Source organism: Nematolebias whitei, chromosome 6 (assembly GCF_014905685.2).
Source record: "Nematolebias whitei isolate Nwh7 chromosome 6, NemWhi1, whole genome shotgun sequence".
Lineage (NCBI taxonomy): Eukaryota > Metazoa > Chordata > Actinopteri > Cyprinodontiformes > Rivulidae > Nematolebias > Nematolebias whitei.
This window is the reverse complement of record NC_056503.1, coordinates 17,708,921-17,723,845: the sequence shown is the minus strand read 5'-3', so window position 1 is coordinate 17,723,845 and position 14,925 is coordinate 17,708,921. Positions and strand designations below refer to the sequence as shown.

The 14,925-nt window shown below is 44.8% G+C and overlaps 1 protein-coding gene across 1 annotated transcript in view; it reads right to left on the bottom strand.

The window, feature by feature from the left end:
- Positions 1-266: 266 nt before the first annotated feature.
- coq8b (coenzyme Q8B) overlaps positions 267-14,925 on the bottom strand; it is a 31,590-nt gene continuing 16,931 nt past the window's right edge. Inside the window, exons 12-16 of the mRNA XM_037678073.1 lie at positions 4,739-4,880; positions 1,476-1,583; positions 1,342-1,407; positions 1,177-1,263; positions 267-924 (exon numbers count right to left, since the gene is read on the bottom strand). Coding sequence (XP_037534001.1) covers positions 628-924; positions 1,177-1,263; positions 1,342-1,407; positions 1,476-1,583; positions 4,739-4,880 — 700 coding nt within the window. The 3' untranslated portion in view covers positions 267-627. The remainder of the gene's footprint in view (positions 925-1,176; positions 1,264-1,341; positions 1,408-1,475; positions 1,584-4,738; positions 4,881-14,925) is intronic.

Below are 14,925 nucleotides of genomic sequence, written 5' to 3'. Positions count from 1 at the left end.
TTTCTAATTATTGTCAAATTTCAAACAATATTATCGTTTATCGCAATAATTTCTGAGACAATTAATCGCCCAGCAAAATTTGTTATTGTGACAGGCCTAGTGGCAGCCATCTGGGATTTTGATGTGGCAACCCAATTTGAGAAAGGAACCGTTCTTACGCCTTGATACGGCCACACAACAACAACAAAAAAACAAAGTTGGTACATCACTTGTTTTTCAAGTTATCGTGGTCACAACATGCACGAACAGATGGACAGAGGATACTTCCATGTCACCCTTTTCACTCTGCGATGGAGGGCACAAGCATCCTGCCTTTAAGAAACTGGATACTCAGTGTTTTCTCTGACAGAATCAATCAGATTTAATCAGTTAGAACATATTGGATGGTTCATTTAAATGTTTATGGTTTCATGATTTGTTCCAACCTCAGTTAAAAAATGGAGTGGGATCTGAAAGGACACTTCAGTTTATCTGATGTCAGTGAAGTGAGGCACAGACAGGAAGTGAGAAAAGAAACTCAACATGTATGACCTTCACTTAGGAGTCTGTAACGCCCTTAGATAAAGTCCAGTCCTTGTCTGGGTTCAGGGCTGAGTCATAAATCTGAGCAGACTGGTCCCTCTGAGTTTAGGCACTGGCCCGGGCCCGCTCCCTCCTCTGGTTGTAGGTGTGGTAAATGTCCAGGAACATGTCCCTGCAGGGGATCTGAGCCTTCAGTTTGGAGCAGATGAGGAAGGAGCCCGCCATCTTTCTGTGCAGGGAGTATGTCTCCTCGGGGGGAGGCGTGAGACGGTGGCGCAGCATGATGGGGACAAGGTTCTGGATGCGCTGGGTGGTGCTCTGGGTGCCGAAGTCGAAGGGCTCGCTGGATGCGAAGGCTTCGCCGAGGATCATCACGGCCTCCACGTGGGCGTCCATGAACGCCTGGTGGCGAGCCAGGAGAAACATGGGACAAAAAGTTAGAGATTACATTTGGGTTAGTGAAGCAGAGGCAGCTTGAGGCGGGTCAAACCAGCTCAGAACACAAAGATCAGAGAGAACACTGAACAATGACAAGAAACAGGAACTCAAACACGTCCAGAAAACAGTTTTAGATTTATTTAGTGACGCTCGGGTAAACGTAGAGAATAACAATATGAAGCCCAACAAAGAGCAGCAGTTAAAGAAGCACCCCACCTTGGTCTCGAAGCCTGTCAGGAACTTCATGTCCTTTGATTTGGACAGGACGGTGACTCGATCCCCAACGGATGCTGCGTAAACCACCTAAGCACAGGACACAGGAGCTCAGACTCAACCCTCGGCTCAGAGATCGGCCTCGCATGACGTTTAGGTTTACCGCACCTGGATGTAGTCATCAGTGAAGGCTTCAGGGTAGGATCTGCACGCTCCAAAGTCCAAGAGGAAGACCTGAACACAGCGAGTTTTAAAGCAGCTGAAACGTGACGAAGCTCTGTGCGTTAGAAGCTTCCTCCCACCTTGTTTGTGTCCGAGTCGTAGAAGAAGTTGGCCCAGTTTGGATCGGTCTGCATGAACCTGAACTCAAACAGCTCCCTCAAACACAGCTGCAGGATGTTGGAGCAGATCTGCAGAGACGAACAACTCCGCTTTATAAAGAATTCACAGTCCGTCTGACTGTGGAAGGTTAAGATCGCAGTTTTTCTGTAGAAGATGTTCAAACACAATATTTTCACACAATCCTTACAAGTAGAGCCCGACTGAGACATAAACCTGACACTTGATTTGTTTTAGTCAGGATAAACATCCAACTGTACGTTTTGTTTGAAGTATGGTTGGTTAGAAGACAACATGGTGACGTGCCCTATTGTCTAGGCCTGTTGCGATAAACAATAAATCAATTAATCGCATGATAAATTAAAATGATCAACCTCATTTTCATTTATCAACTTTATCATTTCTTCGTGTCTCTCTCTTTCTACTGAAGACACCGGATGACAAAAGGCTCAACTCGGGTGTTCTTCACTGACCCCTCCCTTTCTCTTTTCTTTTAAAATCCGTTTTAATGATCCAAAATCGTGTTTTTTGGATCATTAAAAGCAGCTAAACTGAGAAGCTAAGCTACAAGCTAAGCTAACAGGCCGACCTCGGAAAAAACCTCCGTCTTGATGACGCTCCAAAATTCACGGTTGAAACCCGTGCCTTCGTCTAAAAAGTTGTTTTTCTCTGCAAAAAGAAGCTGAGAACTTGTTTACTGATTTTTTTATTAAAAGCTTTGTGTGAAAATGCTATGCTAAAGAGCTCAAACCACACATAGCATCTGCCATTTTGAGACCAAAGAGAGAAAACCCATGTCACGTCAAGGGGCCTCCCTCCCATTTTTCTTAAAGAGACACGCTGCTCGCTCTCTCACTATCCATCCTTCGGTTCAAACAGTCTTATACTGCCATCCAGTGGACTAAAAGGGCACTACATGCAAAACAAATCAATCAACATTTTTTCTTAAATTTGTCAATAATTACTAATTATTGTAAAATTTCAAACAACATTATCGTTTATCACAATAATTTCGGAGACAATTAATAGACCAGCAAAATTTGTTATTGTGACAAGCCTACTACTGTCCACATGCTCCTCGTTATTGAAGAACTGAGACCAGACTACGTCCAGCAGAGGGTCCTGCTGCGCAGAAGCAGCCATTAAAGTCACCAGTTTTAAACTGGACTCAGTCTGGTGGGTGCTCAAACTTTGGCATTAAACAGACCCGAACACTGCATATGGCACATTATACGCCCGTCGACAATCTATTTCACAGCAATCTAGCAACGGCCCGGACAAGCAGAGAGCTTGTAGAACATTTGACCTTGATTTGTGGCCTTGAAACAGGGGTGATGATAAGTGCACTTGAGACTCCATCTAGTGATGCTGCATGTGTGTATGAAGTTTTGTTAAATTATTTTGAGCACATCAAAAGTTATGAGCTGGCAGATGTAAACTTTTGATGAGCGTGTAAAAATAATGAAAATAACAGTAATAATAAAAAAGGTACAAACTGCTTTAACAATGGCTGAAGTAAAGTCAGATGGAGCAACAGTTACCTCTGATATTTATTCAGGTTTTATTTAAACAAGAAGTCAGAAGAATACAGTCCTGAATAATTTGTTAACATTTAATTATCACAATTTGTGTGTTACAGATTTTTAGGACTCACTTTACAGAAATATAGAAAATATTAAGGAGTTTTAAAGCTTTTAAACACAACATGTTCCAGGTTACAATGGTTTGAACTATACTGAAATATATAAATATTGTATCTGCTTATATTTGCATATATTCTGTAATCTCTTCATGTATTGTCATTTAATGACTAATTAAATAAAAATAAAAAAATAAACACTTTTTGATCCATGGAATGATAAAAACACCTCTGTTCTCCACATGTATCTACAACCTTTTTCACCTCCTCAGGTTGTGTGAAGTGTTTAATATCTTTTCTCCCTCACCTGTTCATTCAGTGTGTTCTGATATACACTAAACAGAACGTCTTAATGTTGCTCATACATTCATATGAGGGGTGGTAAGTTCTGTCAGTCCAGTCTGTCCGTCTTTATAAAAACAGCAAAGTGTCAACACGCATCTCCTGCTTCGCTTCACTGACTCCGTTTGTTTCAGGATTGATTTTACAAAGAAGGAAGAACAACCTTAACATCAGTGTGAAGAAGACGTAGGAGATGGTCGTGGACTTCAGACAGAACAAATACACCTACCAAGTCAGTCTCCCCACCATCACAGACATCTACACTTTCAGATGCAGGAAGAGAGCCACCTGCATCATGAAGGACCCCACTCACCCAGCACACACACGTTTTGCCCCGCTCCCCTCAGGAAGGAGGTTGAGGAGCATTAAGAGTAGAAGCACTAGACTGAGGAACAGCTTCTACCCTGTGGCTGTTAGACTCATGAATCTCTAACCAGAATAATCACTGTGAAAAATCACATCATGTTGCTGCTGATCTGTTTCATGTTGCTGCTGATCTGTTTCATGTTGCTGCTGATCTGTTTCATGTTGCTGCTGATTTGTTTCATGTTGCTGTGTTCATGCGTGCTCATCTGCTCACACAGACTCGTGTTCGTGCTGCTGTTTGGCGTAATGTTTTTATGCTACTAGTGCTTAGTGTATATTTAGTTGATGTTTTTCTTAGTTCATATCTTAGATCTTATTACTGTTTTTCTTTCACGTTTTGTTCTTTTGTTGGATGTAACTGGGACCCTGTGTACACAATGTCATTCCACCACATGTACCACATGTGGTGCGAATGACAAATAAAGAGCCTTGAACCTTGAACAACTTCACTGTTGACTTTGAAAACCATTAGCGGCCTAGCGTCTGATCTTCTACAACCTATGGATCAAGGGCAACTATTGACACTTTGATCCTGTGGTCCTAAGGTCCAGGCTGGTCCACAGAGGTGAAGGAGTCTTTGCAGCAGTCCAAACATGTGAGACAAGCCCCAACTCTCATTGTTTTAAAGTTTCGTCTTAAAACTAATTTATGTTCATTGGCTTGAATTCAGAATCAGAGTTAAAAGACCTGTGTGTTTTACATGTTTTGCATCGTGTTCCTCACCTCAGAGTTGTTTCACTTTCTAATAAAAGGGAACTTTATGGGACAGACAGTGCAGTTCGTCATCACTCCTCACAGAAATGCTCGGATTAGGCCCAGCCAGCCTTTTAGTGAATGCACCGCCACAACAATCGGATCCCTGAGCTTATTGAGCCGTACCTGGTTCCTCGTTTTCTGATCCAGGTCCACGCAGCGATCTAGAGGAACTCCTTGCACCAGCTCCATGGCCAGCACCCTCTGACCCGACAACTCATCAATCACCTCTGGGACTTCAAAGAACTCGTCTCCTTCCAGCAGCGACCTGGAAATGAGACACGAGACAGAAAATCAATAAAGGGGAAATTAATTTCTTCATTGATTTATAGATGTCTTCATTAGTTGTAACAGAGAATGCAGCTGTTCGCATGTTGATGCTGCCAGCTCTGATGAGGCCGACGTCCCCAGACCAGTTTTATAAATCCTTTCTTTAAAACAAGAGTAATCAATACTCCTGTCAATAAACTGGCAGAGTAATCAAAATCTAAAACCTGAATATGTGTGTCCATCAGGTTCATTCATGATGATGGTGGGGGTCAAAGGTCATTTTGACAGATAATGACGTGGTCCACGGTGTAAATGAACAAATTTTTTAATCAACACCTGGAAGTACCTTTAACTTTGAGACAGTTCGTGTTTCTCAGGGGGGAAATTGACTAACTGCTTAAAAATACACTGGTATCTGAAATAAACATATCAAATTTAAATGATTATTTTTTTACTTTTTAAGGATCTTTTGTTAAAAAAAATGTAAAAAGAAAAACTTTAAGAATAATAAAAAATATATATATATATACAGTAGTCTATTTACAACTATTATACTATTTCATGGTTAGACTTTTGCGGTTTGTCCATACTTGTCAAATTTACTACACTGCCTGGCCAAAAAAATAAATAAAAGTCACACTAATATTTCGTTGGACCTCCTTTAGCTTTGATTACATCATGCATTCTGTGTGGCGTTGTTTCAATAAACTTCTGCAATGTCACAAGGTCTATTTCCATCCAGTGTTGCATTAATTTTTCACCAAGATCTTGCACTGATGACTAGGCACTAGGCATGATGGGTGCATCACTTCATCTGCCTCTCTTCTTACTCTGATGCACCCATCACTCTGGAACAGGATAAATCTGGACTCATCAGACCACATGACCTTCTTCCATTGCTCCAGAGTCCAATCTTTATGCTCCCCAGCAAATTGAAGCCTTTTTTCCAGTTAGCCTCATTGATTAGTGGTTTTCTTAAGGCTACACAGCTGTTCAGTCCCAGTCCCTTGATTTCCCTTTGCATTGTGTGTGTGGAAATGCTCTTAGTTTCACTATTAAACATAGCTCTGAGTGCTACTGTTGTTTTTCTTCTATTCGATTTCACCAAACGTTTAAGTGATTGCCGATCACGATCACTCAGGATTTTTTCTGGCCTCTAAGACGATGGGTCCCCACTATCCTTCCAGTTTTTAATAATGCGTTGGACAGTACTTAACCCAATTTTAGTAGTTTCTAGAATCTCCTTAGATGTTTTCTCTGCTTGATGCCCATGATTTGACCCTTCTCAAACAGACTGACATCTTTTCCACGACCACGTGATGAGTCTTTCAACATGGTTGTTTAAGAATGAGAAGCAACTCATTGCACCAGTTGGGGTTAAATTACTTGTTGCCGCTGAAAGATGATCGTCCATGCAGTAATTATCCAATAGGAGGCTCGTACCCATTTGTTTCGTTAAATCCAGGTGGTGACTTTTTTTTTGTTTTGGTTAGGCAGTGTATTACTCATGTGATTGGGATGGTACAGATAAAAAGTTAACAAAAAAAAAACTTCAGACAGGCGCCGCCCTTTTGTAGTTTTCTGTCAATAAGCCTACACTGTATTGCCTGTCCAAAAAACTGCACTACCCAGAAGCCAACAGTGCTTCCAGCTGCTGCTTTCTGCTGAAATGAGGGAAAGTTTTGATCCGATCCGAACCGGACTAAAAAGTTCAGTCCTTACTCAGTGATTTCAGCACTCAGTGGATGAAGAGCCGATCAGAACCTGACCAAGGCTACTTCCAGCCTCATCGGTCAATCCGAGTGCTGCTTGCTGACCCATGGAGCCTCTCGAGGGGGAGGCACTGCTTGGAGGTCCGGTGTTTTCTCTGGCGCTCACCTGGACTCCCCCCCCCCCCTCCATTCGGATTATTCTGGATTATTTAGACTCAATCTGGACCATCGTGTGGTTCTGTGCTGGCTCTCCAAAGGTCCGGCTCTCTCCAAAAGCATTTGGTGCTGAATGGCTGCATAGAGCCGATCAGAACCGAACCAAGATTGGTGAGTACCCATATAAAATTTTGCAGTACTACAGTACATATATGTATGTTGGTAACCTTATGTAGATTTAAGAGCTTAGAACATTGCAAGAGTGTGGGAAGAGTTTATAAATCCTTAAAATATATATAAATACTAAAATAAATATAGTGTTCCTACTTCATGGTTTTTCACTTATTGCGGGACCTCTGTAACGTAACCACCGCGATAAGCGAGGGACTACTGTATTTCTGATTTTTTTGTTGTTTTATTTAAATCAACAAACTATTTTTACACACCGACTGACTGACAGACAGATGAGCATTTTCCTCCGTTATAAGGCCCAAAATGATTTTTTGACCTTTTTTTTTTTTTTTTATCCAGTCCTGAGTTTTGTGAACACCCTCCAGACCACCAGACCCTTCAGATCTGTTAGTTGAAAACGCAGACATGTTTTCAGTCAAACTTACTCCTGTCTTGCAGTGGTCACATATAGAATTTTTTTTCTACTGGTAATCATTCTTTCTTTCTTTTTTTAAATTATTTTCTTTGTTGTTTTTTTTAACACTAGCCATATTAGAACTGCTATTTTCTAAATACTGTAAGTTTTTTTTTGCTTGTACCGATGCAGATATAGGAGTGAAACCATCTCCACTAACAGATATGTTAAAAGCTACCCAAACAGAAAACCTTGGCTGAATGCAGAGGTGCGTACCCTGCTGGAAGCCAGGAACACTGCCTTCAGGTCTGGAAACTCAGAGGAGCTGAGTAGGACAAGAAAAGAGCTGGTTGCTGGTATTAAGAAGGCCATGGGCACATATGCTCAGAGGATCGAGGGTCAATTCATCTTACAAGACCCTCGGAGCATGTGGAGGGGCATTAAGTGCATAACAGATTATAAAGGAAGGAGTGAACAATGCCCCAAATATCCATCTCTGCCCGATGCCCTCAACAAGTTCTATGCACGCTTTGAAGACCCGAACAGACCACCCAGCACCAGACTCACCTCACCACCGGATGAAGAGCATCTCAGCGTGACCTCAGCCGAAGTAAGGAGTACTTTCAGGAGGATTAATCCGCACAAAGCAACTGGCCCAGACAACATCCCCGGAAAAGTGTTGAAGGAATGTGCCGATGAGCTCTGCGAGGCGCCAGCAGACATCTTTAACACCTCACTTACCCTGGAGACGGTCCCCACCTGCCTGAAGACTGCCACCATCATCCCAGTCCCAAAAAGCTCTACAGTGACTGGTCTGAATGACTATCGGCCAGTGGCCCTCATCCCAATAGTCGCTAAATGCTTCGAAAAACTGGTCATGACTCACATCAAAACAACCATCAACATCAACGAGGACCCTCATCAGTATGCATACCGTGAGAACTGATCAACAGAGGATGCCATCTCCTCTGTGGTTCACACTGCGCTCAACCACCTGGAGGAGAAAAACTCTTACATCCGTATGCTCTTTGTGGACTTCACATCCACCTTCAGCACCATGATCCCCAAAACCCTGATGGACAAACTATTCACACTAGGACTAAGCCCCTCCATTTGCAACTGGGTACTAGACTTCTTAACAAACAGACCACAGTTAGTGAGGATCCACAACTTCTCCTCCTCCACCGTAACCCTGAGCACTGGCTCTCCTCAGGGATGTGTGTTGAGCCCCCTCCTGTTTACTCTGATCACGTATGATTGTGCAGCTACCCATCCAGGCTGTCACATTGTAAAGTTTGCAGATGATACAACGGTGGTGGGATGCATCACAAACAATGATGAGTCCAGCTACAGGCAAGAGGTGGAACACCTGGAGAGCTGGTGCAAAGAGAATAACCTTCATATCAATGTGAAGAAGACAAAGGAGATGATTGTGGACTTCAGAAGGAACAAAAACACCTACACCCCCTGAACATAAGAGGATCTGCAGTGGAAGTGGTCTCCAGCTACAAGTACTTGGGTGTACACATGAATGACAACCTCAGCTGGAGCAACAACACTACCAGCCTGCTCAAGAAAGCTCATCAGAGAGTCTACGTCCTGAGGCGACTGAGACGAGCTGGTCTGGGAAGCTCAGTCCTCACCTCCTTCTACAGGTGTGCAGTGGAGAGCATCTTGTGCTCCAGCATCAAAGTGTGGCATGGAGGCTGCACAGCTGCAGAAAGTAAAGCTTTGCAGAGAGTGGTGAAGGTTGCACAGAAGACTGTCGGAGTCAGTCTCCCCACCATCACAAACATCTACACCTCTAGATGCAGGAAGAGGGCTACCTGCATCATGAAGGACCTCACTCACCCAGCACACACACTTTTTGCCCCACTCCCCTCAGGAAGGAAGTTGAGGAGCATTAAGTGTAGAACCACTAGACTGAGGAACAGCTTCTACCCTGCGGTTGTTAGACTCCATCCATCCATCCATCCATCCATTTTCTTTACCCGCTTATTCCATTTTGGGTCACGGGGGTAAAACCATATCATGTTGCTGCTGATCTGTTTCATGTTGCTGCTGATCTGTTTCAATGTTGATGTGTTCATGCGTGCACATCTGCTCAGACTCATGTTCATGTTTGTGCTGATGTTCAATGTTTTATGTTATGAGTGCTTAGTGTATATTTAGTTGATGTTTTTCTTAGTTCATATCTTAGATCGTATTACTGTTTTTCTTATACATTTTATTGTTGGATGTAACTGGGACCCTGTGTACATAATTTCGCTCCACCACGTGTATCACATGAGGTGCGAATGACAATAAAGAATCTCTGACTCTGAGCTGTGGGAACACAGAGCACCTGCTAACGACGTCCTGCTTTGGGGAAAGCTAATGGCATTCAGCTGCTGTGAGCCGTGGAAAATTAGATTCTGCAGCCTGCATGCAAATGAAACAGCCTTTTAGTACTAAATTTTCAGTGGTGCACATCACAAGTCAGTTTTTGCTCTGCACATCTGAATGAAAATAATGTTGTTTGACTAGTGACAAAAACAAAGACTCTACTTCCTAAGACGACTAAAGAAGTTTGGTACGAACACCAGCACCCTCACAAACTTCTATAGGTGCATCATTGAGAGCCTGCTGACAGGCTGCATCACAGGGTGGTACATGAACTGCACAAGTCAGAAAGCTCTACAGGTGGTACAAACAGCAGAGGACATCACTGGTCGCAGTCTCCACACCATCCAGGACATCTACCACAGCCGATGTCTGCATAAAGCACGCAACATCATTAAGGACCACACCCACCCAGCACAAGGACTCTTCCATCTACTACCCTCAGGCAGATGATACAGGAGTCTGCCATCATGTACAAAAAGACTAAAAGACAGTTAATGTCCACAAGCTGTCAGATCACTGAACTAATAATACTGAACAACTGGGAATAACATTGTACCAAGCCACATCTGTGACAACTAATATGTTTATTGCTGCTGAACTATGTGGTCGTATCATGTATGATACAGTATCCATGTACCTACCTTACCATCATAATTCTTCTCAATGTTACTACCTGTGCAAAAACCTGTCACACAACCTGTGTAGTTTGTTTTATGTGCAATATATATCATGTGCATTTTAGCTTATATTACAACCTGTGAAGTACAAACCGGATTCCAAAAAAGTTGGGACACCAAACAAATTGTGAATAAAAACTGAATGCAATGATGTGGAGATGGCAAATGTCAATATTTTATTCGTAATATAACATAGATGACAGATCAAAAGTTTAATCTGAGTAAATGTAACATTTTAAAGGAAAAATATGTTGATTCAAAATTTCAGTGTCAACAAATTCCAAAAAAGTTGGGACAAGTAGCAATAAGTGGCTGGAAAAGGGAAATTGAGCATATAACAAACAGCTGGAAGACCAATTAGCACTAATTAGGTCAACTGACAACAGATTGGGTATAAAAAGAGCTTCTCAGAGTGTCAGTGTCTCTCAGAAGCCAAGATGGTAAGAGGATCATCAATTCCACCATTGTTGTGCAGAAAGATAGTGCAGCAATACCAGAATGGTGTTACCCAGCGTAAAATAGCAAAGACTTTTAAGTTATCATCATCAACCATGATAACAAAAGTCTTTGCTATTTTACGTTGGGTAACAGTTAAGTTATCATCATCAATCATCCCCTCCCTGGGCAGCCACCTGGTGGAGGGGTTTTGAGTGTCCCAATGATCCTAGGAGCTATGCTGTCAGGGGTTTTACGCCCCTAGTAGGGTTACCCATGGCAGACAGGTCCTAGGTGAGGGACCAGACAAAGTGCAGCCCAAATACCCCGATGATAAGAGAAATAAACGGACTTAATGTTCCCTTGCCCGGACGTGGTCATTACCCATGGAGCTCGGCCAGGCACAGCCCGAAGAGGAGACATGGGTCCCCCTTCCCATGGGCTCACCACCTGTGGGAGGGGCCAAAGGGGTCAGGTGCAATGTGGGATGGGTGGTGGCCGAGGGCGGGGACCCCGGCGGTCTGATCCTCGGCTACAGAAGCTGGCTATTGGGAAATAGTTGGACTCACCTCTACGCATGGCTCTGGCTCTGGAACCAGTTTCCTTGAGAGGGGCTGGACACTCTTCCACTCTGGAGTTGCCCCTGGTGAGAGGCGCCAAGCAGGAGTGGGCATACTTATTGCCCCCCAACTTGGTGCTTGTGTGTTGGGGTTCACCCCGGTGAATGAGAGGGTAGCCTCCCTCCACCTATGTGTGGGGGGATGGGTTCTGACTTGTCATTTGTGCTTATGCACCAAACGGCAGTTCAGATTATCCACCCTTTTTGGAGTCCTTGGAGGGGGTACTGGAAAGTGCACCTCCTGGGGACTCCCTTGTTCTGCTGGGGGACTTCAATTCTCATGTGGGCAATGACAGTGAGACCTGGAGGGGTGTGGTTGGGAGGAACGGCCCCCCTGATCTGAACCAGAGTAGTGTTCTGTTGTTAGACTTCTGTGCTCGTCATGAATTGTCAATAACAAACACCTTGTTCAAGCATAAGGGTGTCCATATGTGCTCTTGGACACCCTAGGCCGCAGTTCGATGATCGACTTTGTCATCGTCTCATCTGATCTGCGGCCACATGTCTTGGACACTCAGGTGAAGAGAGGGGCAGAGCTGTCCACTGATCACTACCTGGTGGTGAGTTGGCTCCAATGGTGGGGGAAGATGTCGGTCAGACCTGGCAGACTCAAACGTATTGTGAGGGTTTGCTGGGAACGTCTGGCAGAGTCTCCTGTGAGATGGAGTTTTAACTCCCACCTCGGGGAGAACTTCGAACATGTTCCAAGGGAGGTGGGGGACATTGAGTCTGAGTGGACCATGTTTCGTGCCTCTATTGTTGAGGTGGCTTATCGGAGCTGCGGCCGCAAGGTTGTCGGTGCCTGTCGCGGCGGCAACCCTCGAACCCGATGGTAGACACCGTCGGTGAGGGATGCTGTCAGGCTGAGGAAGGAGTCCTATCGGGCCTTTTTGGCCTGTGGGACCCTGGAAGCAGCTGATGGGTACCGGCAGTCCAAGCGACATGCGGCTTGGGTGGTGGCTGAGGCAAAAACTCGGGCATGGGAGGAGTTCGGAGAGGCCATGGAGAACGACTTCCGCACGGCTTCGAGGCGATTCTGGTCCACCATTCGGCGTCTCAGGGGGGGGGAAGCGGTACGCCACCAACACTGTTTATAGTGGGAGTGGTGTGCTGCTGACCTCAACTCGGGATGTTGTGGGTTGGCGGGCGGAATACTTTGAAGACCTCTTCAATCCCACCGGCACGTCTTCCACTGAGGAAGCGGAGCCTGGGGACTCTGGGTCGGGACCTCCAATCTCTGGTGCTGAGGTCACCGAGGTGGTTAAAAAGCTCCTTGGTGGCAGGGCCCCAGGGGTGGATGAGATTCGCCTGGAGTTCCTTAAGGCTCTGGATGTTGTAGGGTTGTGTTGGCTTACGTGACTCTGCAATATTGCGTGGACATCGGGGGAAGTTCCCCTGGATTGGCAGACCGGGGTGGTGGTCCCCCTATTCAAAAAGGGGGACTGTAGAGTGTGTTCCAACTACAAGGGAATCACGCTCTTAAGCCTCCCTGGTAAGGTCTATTCGGGGGTTCTGGAGAGGAGGGTCCGTCAGATAGTCGAACCTCGGATTCAGGAGGAGCAGTGCGGTTGTCGTCTTGGCCGTGGAACACTGGACCAGCTCTACACTCTCAGCAGGGTCCTGGAGGGTGCGTGGGAGTTTGCCCAACTGGTGCAAACCGGTACATGTGCTTTGTGGACTTGGAGAAGGCGTTCGACTGCGTCCCTCGGGGAACCCTGTGGGGGGTACTCTGGGAGTATGGGGTACCGGGCACTTTGATACGGACTGTTAGGTCCCTGTATGACTGGTGTCAGAGCCTGGTCCGCATAGCCGGCAGTAAGTCGGTCTTGTTCCCGGTGAGAGTTGGACTCTGCCAAGGTTGCCCTTTGTCACCGATTCTGTTCATAACTTTTAAGGACAGAATTTCTAGGTGCAGGCAAGGTGTTGAGGGGATCCGTTTTGGTGGCCTTAGGATTGCGTCTCTGCTTTTTGCAGATGATGTGGTCTTATTGGCTTCATCAGATCGTGATCTACAGCTTTCGCTGGAGCGGTTCGCAGTCGAATGCGACGTGGCCGGGATGAAGATCAGTTCCTCCAAATCCGAGGCCATGGTCTTGAGCCGGAAAAGGGTAGAGTGCCCTCTCTGGGTCAGGGAGGAGGTCCTATCCCAAGTGGAGGAGTTCAAGTATCTTGGGGTCTTGTTCACGAATGAGGGAAAATGGAGCGTGAGATTGATAGGCGGATAGGTGCAGCATCTGCAGTAAAGCAGGCGATGAACCGGTCTGTCGTGGTGAAGAGAGAGCTGAGTCAAAAGGCGAAGCTCTCAATTTACCGATCGATATACTGTACGTTCCTACCCTCATCTATGGTCACGAGCTTTCGTAAGAAGAAGGGGGGATGATGCCACACAGTGGTAAAAATGGACTTGTCCCAACTTTTTTGGGATTTGTTGACGCCATGAAATTAGGAAACAATAGATTTTTCCCTTAAAATGATACATTCTCTTAGTTTAAACTTTTGATCTGTGATTTGTGTTCTATTCTGAATAAAATATTAGATGTTGGCACCTCCACATCATTGCAGTCAGTTTTTATTCACAATTTGTTTAGTGTCCCAACTTTTTTGGAATCCAGTTTGTACTTCTCTTTTCTTTATACCTGCTGCCACTAGGTGCTATCTTCCGCAAACACGACATACCCTTTCATTTCTATGCCGATGATTGCCAAATTTACTTCCCCCTGAGGCACAGAGGCACACGCTCTATTCAGCCTCTTCTTGACTGCCTGGCTGACATCCGGGACTGGATGGCTTTAAACTTCTTAAGCTTCAATGAGAAGAAGTCTGAAGTCATGCTGTTCCATCCCAGTGGCTCACTCATGAACCATGACATTGACCTTTTCTCTCTAGCCCCGCTAGAGAAACAAAAGGTCACTAATCTGGGGGTGATAATGGACCCGTCCTTAAAACTCAACAGTCACGTAAACATGATGGTAAAATCCTGTTTTTTTCAGCCGAGACGGCTGTCTAAGCTGAAGCCTATACTCTCCAAAAAGAACCTTGAGACAGTGATCCACGCCTTCATAACATCTAGGCTTGATTACTGCAATTCACTTCTGTTTGGAATCAGTCAGTCCTCCATTGCTCGTCTACAACTGGTCCAAAATGCTGCAGCCCGATTTTTAACTGGTACAGGCTATAGAGAGCACATCACGCCAGTTTTGGCCTCCCTGCACTGGCTACCCATTCACCTTCAGATCCATTTCAAAATTCTCATGTATGTTTTTAAATCACTGAACAGTTCCGCCCCATCCTATCTCACTGATAGACTCATGAATCTCTAACTAGAATAATCACTGTGTAAAACCATATCATGTTGCTGCTGATCTGTTTCATGTTGCTGCTGATCTGTTTCAATGTTGATGTGTTCATGCGTGCACATCTGCTCAGACTCATGTTCATGTTTGTGCTGATGTTCAATGTTTTATGTTATGAGT